General features: G+C 38.9%; 1 protein-coding gene across 3 annotated transcripts in view; it reads left to right on the plus strand.

Moving 5' to 3' along the window:
• LOC121596381 (28S ribosomal protein S9, mitochondrial) overlaps positions 1–6,019 on the plus strand; it is a 37,331-nt gene extending 31,312 nt beyond the window's left edge. Inside the window, exons 6-7 of one of the 3 annotated variants that reach the window (XM_041921267.1) lie at positions 5,578–5,740; positions 5,824–6,019. In XM_041921267.1, the coding sequence (XP_041777201.1) occupies positions 5,578–5,740; positions 5,824–5,915 (255 nt within the window). In that variant the 3' untranslated portion in view covers positions 5,916–6,019. Of the gene's footprint in view, positions 1–1,473; positions 1,854–5,577; positions 5,741–5,823 lie in introns of those variants that run through there. The other 2 variants (XM_041921265.1, XM_041921268.1) reach the window with 2 other exon arrangements.
• Positions 6,020–8,150: the final 2,131 nt, after the last annotated feature.

Raw genomic sequence — 8,150 nt, forward strand, 5'->3', positions numbered from 1 at the left:
TTCTTGACATATGAAAACAAATTAGAAAAAAATTATAAGAAAGAGACAACATAAGTTTTAGACACGCACGCGTATAAGTGGACAATCGGATTTAGTTTGGGAGAGCTTGCTGTCTGCATGTCTGCGAGGTCACAGCGAGATTCGCTCATTGATGATTGTAAGTGGCCAATTCCAGATGCATTAGGTTCTCCTGCATCGGAAGGTAGTGCCCTGGTGCCATCGTTGGTACCAGCGGAACTGGCCATATGCATGTTGCAGTGTGTCCTGATAATTTCCAATACATTAGGTTCTGCTGCTTCGGAAGGTAGTGCCCTGGAGCCGGTGTGGCACCAGTGGAACTGGCCATATGCATGTCGCAGTTATGTCCTGATGTGTTCGATGGAGTTGATCCGTTTTTTCTGAAACTACGTCGGTCGTCTTGGGTGTGTGTATGACTTGGTGGATTCTTTTGAATGACGTCCGATGCCACCACTTGCTCGTAAATTTTTATTTTATTCAAAAACTACCTTAAAGTAATATTATCGTAAAGATACTTCCGTCCTTCTCAAACCTGTGTTGGGGTAAGAGGTGAGACTTGTCATCATCATCATCATCATCATCAGTTCATCACAAGAAGAGTGGAGAGGAAATAATTTGTTGGAGGTGCCTTCTGAGGAAGTATTGGAGCGAAAGAAGTTAACCGTTGCTACAGCATCCCTTGAATCAGTAGATTGGTTAAAGCGGTTCTCTTGCTATTGGCGAGTGTTAAAATTCACCGCTTATTATTTACGTTGGAAAACGTTTAAAAGAGAAGAGAGCCCAGGAGAAAATACATTTCTTTCTGCCAACGAACCGTACATCGATACCAATGGTTTACTGCGCGTTGGTGGCCGTCTGAGACAAACGTATATTCTACACCATCACGCCCATTCTCCGTAGTAGGTGTAGACTATTGCGGCCCCTTTTATCTTAAACCTGTGCATCGTAGGGCAGCTGCACAGAAATCTTACGTAGCAGTATTTGTCTGCTTTGCAGTAAAAGCGGTTCATTTGGAACTAGTTGAAGATCTATCCACACCGGCTTTTCTAGCAGCGTTTCGTCGATTCGTATCTCGCAGAGGTCTCCCTGCAAAGGTTTATTCCGATAATGGACTGAATTTCCGTAGCGCAAACACTGAACTTAGTGAATTATATCGCCTGGTGAACGATTCCCGCCATATGGAGGCAGTGCATGGAGCGTCTGCCATGAACAACATTGTGTGGCATTTCATACCTCCACGGGCACCCAATTTTGGAGGCTTGTGGGAAGCGGCGTTCAAGTCATCCAAACGGACTCTGCGAAGACTCTCACGCCAACAACGTTTATCGTTTGCTGAAATGACGACTGTGTTAGTGCAGATCGAGGGACAAATGATTAGCCGCCCATTAACTCCATTATCAGAGGACCCTTTAGAGTTGAATGTTTTAACACCGGATCATTTCCTCATTGGGACAGCATTGTTGGCCCTTCCTGACAACGATCTCTTGGATGTTCCTGAAAATCGAGTCCGCAAGTACCAACTACTACAACAACTTGTCCAACGTCAATGGAAGCGGTGGAAGACGGAGTACTTGTGTGAGCTGCATAACAACAATCAACGGGTTCCCGCCCCTCAACGCGTAATTGTCGGCCAGATGGTTATTCTGAAGGAAGACAACGTTAACCCGTGCGAGTGGCCGCTAGCTAGGATCGTTGAGGTGGGAGAAGTCTAAAGGAATGTAAATTTTTGGAAAATTTAGGGGGCCGTGATGTTTAGCGTCATATATTTGAATTTTTGTACACTGGGTGACTGCAGGCAACTGACAGCTGTCAGCATTGCATGTGGTTTTTTGACAGCTACCGTTTCCGGCATGCTCTCTCTCTGCTGGATCGTAAGACGGTGTAAATGTAGAAACACAACGTAGGGTAATATACTCTCATATGTACATATATATGTATATGTTCATGTATATTAACATAAGCATAGGTGTATACATGCATATTTTTACATAACAACAAAACGCTGCAGATTAACATAACAACAAAAATCAGTATTTCTAAACAGATTTTTATTCCTTAATTGTTGTCTCAATCAATACATTACTGTTCTGCAAATAATATTTCCACTGGTATTTTTCATGTTTGCATGAATTTTGAAATTATTTTTCTATAAAATTTGAATGAAATCTAGTGTTGGGAATTTCGTTAAAAAAAAGGAACGGAACGGAACTAGTGTATTTTTCAAAAAGAACGGAACATGAACCTGGGGTGCAAAAGTACCGACCCAGAGCTTAGAAGCCAAATTGTCATGGGGTGGGGGGGGGGGGGTGGGTGGGTTTGGCACTTATTACAGGATATGAAAAGGCGTTTCTTAAATCTGAAATCATATCTGACACCAAATTTAGATGGGTTCAATCTATGCCCACTAAACTGTACCAGCTGTACTAATATAAAGCATGCATTTATTATCTAGCATTTTTTATACTTTTAGATTCGACGACCATTTTTGGTCAAAGCCTTCCTGTACCAGTAAATGGCTTGGCTATCAGTAACTTATTAAATGCCCATAGCAGGATAATCATCCCAGCGTATGGGGGCAAGATCCATTCGAGGCTTTTACCCATGCCGTTGTTATTGAGTGGTACGAGTTGACGATTGTATCACGAGATTGACTAATTATTTGAATTTCACTTAATATTTAAAACAAAAATAGTTTATTTTTCACACAAATCGTTTACAAGATCACGGCACTCAAACGGTTGTCGAATGGAACAGAATGCTTCGAATCGAATGGCCAAATATAAGAATCATGCCAAGTGCCAAGATCAAGTGGATATCGTGGCTTACAAAAATAAATACACTTTATTTTTCGTTGTTCATACTCGCATATTATAATACATCTTTTCCAACCCGTCCTGCCATATGAGTGCAGATTTAAATTTTATAAGGTAAGTGTACCAATTATGGCTGCAATATGTTATCAAGATACCGATTTTACGCCTGTAAAAATAAGTATTGGATAAAATTTTAAACTTTTTTATGTTTTTATGTAGCCTACAATGTGTAGAACACGAGAGTATTTTTTATTTTGACTCAATGTTCAGCGAAACAACAGAAAATTACGATTAAAAATTGCATCTCAAGTTACCAATTATGGCTATAGTGTTCCTAGCAATTCGCCATAGCTGTACCAATTGTGGTTGTAGGCCAAAACTCGTGGATATTTACACCAAAAATTACTTTGTGACATTGTTTTAACTGAAATCAAGTAAAAATAAGTTCACTGCACCAATATAATGCATGTAGCCACCATTAAATACGTAAAATTAACATTTTAAAATGTCCGTTTTCTAACACTGGTTGTATTGATATCCACGCTCAATTAATCGCACAATTGATGTGGCTAATCATAAAAAAATACTTTCGTACACCTTTGACACCGTACTTGGACACACACCTGACAATCTTTCACATCACCTGGAAGCTATACCGAAGCCAGCCACCCGTTTCAGCGCGATACGAAGAGAAGCACAGACAATCAGGGTGGTCTGTTCGAATTTGTTTAAATAAAGAATCGTATCCATATTTCAACTATCTTCTGACCAAGATACTTCTAGCCAAGACTAGCACTAACTATCGATCAGGGAAGAACAAAAGCGTATTTGGCAATAAGGCGACACGAGCGGCTTCAGATTTCGCTTTCTTCGTATGAAAGTCATTCAAAGCTGTATTATTTTGGTGAAACTGGTTCGATTTCATTATACTGACTTTTCCACTGATTACTGATTTGAACACTTTACAAGAAAATGATGCTTAAAACACAAAATAACACTTTATATTGCGAAAATAACAACGAGAAACCCCAATTTGATCACTTGTAAACTACGCACAACGACCAAAACGACAGTTGTCAACAAAGCATCCATAGCATACTGCGATATTTGGTACACCGAAGGTTAGTTGTACCAATTATGGACGTACAGAAAAAAGGCATACTTTCGATGAAATTTTGGTGAATTTTGATGCGTAGTCGTTAAATAACTAATATTTTGCACCAAAATGATGATTTTGAGATGAAATTATGGTTAGGTGCTTGAAAATCGCTAATATCCTACAGTGCTCCTCTTAGCAAAATGGTAAGAGATACCAAAATCTTGTCAACACATTTTAAAAGGGTGATATTTAACAAATGAAAGTGACCAGCATGGAACTAATGAAGCACAAATGTGTTAAAATGTTCATATTTGAAAAGAAAAATCCTTCCGTGGTTTTAGAATGCAAAAAGACTGTTTTAGAGCAAAAACAGTGTTCGTTATAGCCATAATTGGTGCTATTGCCACAATTGGTACACTTACCCTAATAGTTATTTGTCTAGTTAAAACAAGCTAAATTATAACAAAAAGTATAATAGATGTTACAAATTGCACCAGAATACCAAATGCAACACCATTTTTGGTTTCGCTTATCACGATTTTTATAAACGATACGCGACGAAGTGCGATGAATATTCCTGTGAGCATGGGAGAGTGCACAGGCAACACATACTGTGTGCGAGAAAGAGTGAACAGTTATCTTGCATGCAGCAAGCAACAGCCGGACAAAACCGGTTTTTTCAAAGAACGGGACGCACGAACGATAGCACCTTGCAAACAGTATTGAAGAGGCAAAGACCGGAACGGAGTGAACGGAAAGAACGGATTGAACGGAACGGAATAAACGGAAAGAACGAAATGAACGGAACGGAACGGAATGAATGCAATGAACGGAACGGAACGGAATGAACGGAAAGAACGGAAAGAACGGAATGAACGGAACGGAACGATTTTGTATAAAGGATCGGAACGGAACGGCCTACATAAAGAACGGAACTTTTTTACTAGGTTCGGATCGGAACGGCCAACACTAATGAAATCAGATTATCCAAAAGATTTCGACTACCCCTTACCTAGTCGAAATGAATTCGATCGATAAAGAGCGCGTTCTATACGCGTACGCGATACCAATTGTCGACAAAATTGTCGACTGCTCGATGTTTTACATAGGATTTGTCTACTTGTCGAAACTGACTTTTCGATTTCGATTACGATCGAATTAACAATCCGTATGCGATGCTAAAGTGAATTTTGTTCATTCAAAATGAACTTTTGTTCATCGGATTTCGATTTCAATCGCAATCGAAATGGTATGCGATACAAGCCACTAATATCAACAAACTCACAGGCAACCCGGGTAGCCCGATTACCTGGAATGTATGGGTATTGCAAAAAAAAATATTCTAAAAATAATGTATTAAAAAAAAAAAATCGACGAAACTTTTCAAAGTAAGACAGCTGTAATATGTTTACATACACATTCCAAATTTCAAGTCAATAGGATTCCTAGAATCTGATGAATAAGCAATCAAAATCGATTTTGCTACCCTGGTAGCCGAATGCCAAGAATTGGGTTAAGGAAAGTTAATACACACAAAAGGATTCGTCGTAGATTGTCCAAATGTACGATATATATTCTGGTTCTTGAAAAAATGTGTTCCACTGAAATCAATATGGTTCTAATAGAAAATTATCATTTTTTCATTAGGTTCTTTTCCCTCTGCTGTTTACTAAAATGTATGGAAAAATTGATGTTACTGCTAACGTTTCTGGTGGCGGGCCGTCATCACAGGCAGGCGCTGTGCGTTGGGGTATTGCGATGGCATTACGTAGTTTTGTCGACGAGGATCAGATTGCTAGAATGCGTGTTGGTAAGTATTCCCCTTTTTAGTTATTTTCCCTATTCTTTGAAATAGTTTTGAATTATTTACTGAACATAAGTCTACTTTTTAAGCTGGTTTGCTAACTCGTGACTATCGTCGTCGAGAACGTAAGAAGCCTGGTCAAGCCGGTGCCCGAAGGAAGTACACATGGAAAAAACGTTAATTTCGTATGGTATTGTGAATGTAAGCGAATCATAGTTTTTTTTATTAAATATGGTAATGAATAAATTTCGCTAATGTAGAGATAAAAAATGTGTTTCATGTCATTTATAATAGTGTAAACTTTGGCAGTTTTGAACTCTCACACGGCTATAGTGTCAAATTACAGGGGTTTCGATGATACTATTTAGATACCATTTTATGAAGTTTTTGCATTTGTCGCAAATGTGCATTTTATAAAATTATTATGACAGGTGTGTTGTAACGGTTTTCATTCAAATCAAAACTCCTTTATCTTTTTTATGGTTCATAGAAAAATTCTGAAAAATGTATGCAAGACGTGTAACATACAGTTTAGTTATAGGGAAAATCAAGATTTCGTCGGAATCGATTACGGCTAGCTCCGAAGTTTTCTGAAATCGATTCCGGATAGTAGGGTTTCCGGAATCGATTCCGGAATCGGCGCCGTAATTGGTTCCGGAATCGGCTCCGTAATTAGTTCAGTAATTGGTTCCGGAATCGGCTCCGTAATTGGAATTGGCTCCTTAATCGGAATCGGCTCCTTAATCGGAATTGGCTACGGAATTGGAATTGGCTCCAGAATCGTATTTGGCTCCGGAATCAGAATCAGCTCCGAAATCGGAATCGGTTCCGGAATTGGCTTCCCACACTTCTTATTTCAATTCAAAAACTAATTCACATTCCGGAGCTGACTCCATTTCTCGATTCAAGCCTGATTCCGTTACCGGCGCAAATTGCGATTCCCAAGTCGATTCCGATTCCGGAGACGATCTGGATCCGATCCTGGAATCGATTTCGCAGCCGATCCCGGAATTGATTCCAGAGTCGACTCTGGAATCGGCTCCGGACTCAACTCCAGAACCGGCATCGGAACCAACTCCAGAATCGGTGACGGAACCAACTTCGGAATCGGCTCCGGAATCGGCTCCGAAATCGACTCCGGAATCGGAATCGATTCCAGCATCGGAAACGGCTCCGAAATTGATTCCAAACATGGAATCGGAATCGGGTAGGTCAGATTCCGAGCTCCCACCACTATTACAGTTCTTAAAACTATTAGAGCTATTTTGCCATGAAAATTGAAAATGCAACTGAAAACATATTTTTTACATTTTGTAATTAAAAAAAACCTGTCAATTTTTAAAACCTATTACTAAAAACGGTAGCGAGTTGAACCAATCTATGCAAAGTTATAGAAACTGCAATAGTTTATTTAATTTTCATCAGAATATTGCATCGATATTGGATTACGCTTTCAAAAGTTATAAGCCTCCAAAGTCTCTGGCTACCCGTGTAGCCCGGATGCGTGGAATAGGGGTATAGTAAAAAATAATTCTAAAAACAGGTTAATTATACTCAAAAAATTCTGCAAACAAAATCCTTAGAGAGATGGCTGTAGATTACACACATATGCCAAATTTCAAGTCAATCGGATTCCTAGAATCAGATAAATGAGCTACAATGATGAGCTAAATGATAATTTAGCTACACGGGTAGCCGGTTGCCTGCAACAGGGTTAATCTAAAACTCAAAAGATGTATTTTAGCACATTTTAACTTATTTTTTATATTTTCAAACAAAAAAACAAGCAGGTTGACTGGGTAAAATGAGCAACTTTGATCTACGCGGAGTAAAATTTTGAGCAACTTTTTGTCGCGCGAGACGTGGTTGCTCCATGTCTATTTGAACGGTTAGGGACCAGGTGTTGACATGTTTAGCGATACTATTGAGCTGGCATTTGTTTTATTTACACCATGTGCCGAAGCATGTACTTTTTCAATCTTAAAGGCCTCGCTACATGAATCGAAATGTCAAAAAGTTTTCGGTCAAAAGGGAGGGCCAGGCGAAAACTTTACGTCAAAAAGATTTTAGCTTCGAGAGCTGAAATCTCATCCGAAATCTTTTAGACAGGAGCCCGTAAACTCAAAATGACCGCATTGTAGATGTGAAAAGGAAAAAAAAAAGAAATACAGCAAGAACAATATACAACAATACAAAAAATATAAAAGATGCCATAGAGTACAAAAAAATGAAGCAGTACTAAAAAGAAAAATCTATTTTTCTACAAAAAGTCAATAGAAAAATAAACAAAAACACCATGACAAAGGAACTATGGAGGCTAGTTAAAAAGTTAGATGGTAAGCAAGAAATGATAAGAGAAGAAAATATAATCCATAACAACGAAGAATCGGCGAGAGAACTTCTCAGAAAAACATAT

Source organism: Anopheles merus, chromosome 3R, assembly GCF_017562075.2.
Source record: "Anopheles merus strain MAF chromosome 3R, AmerM5.1, whole genome shotgun sequence".
Classification (NCBI taxonomy): domain Eukaryota; kingdom Metazoa; phylum Arthropoda; class Insecta; order Diptera; family Culicidae; genus Anopheles; species Anopheles merus.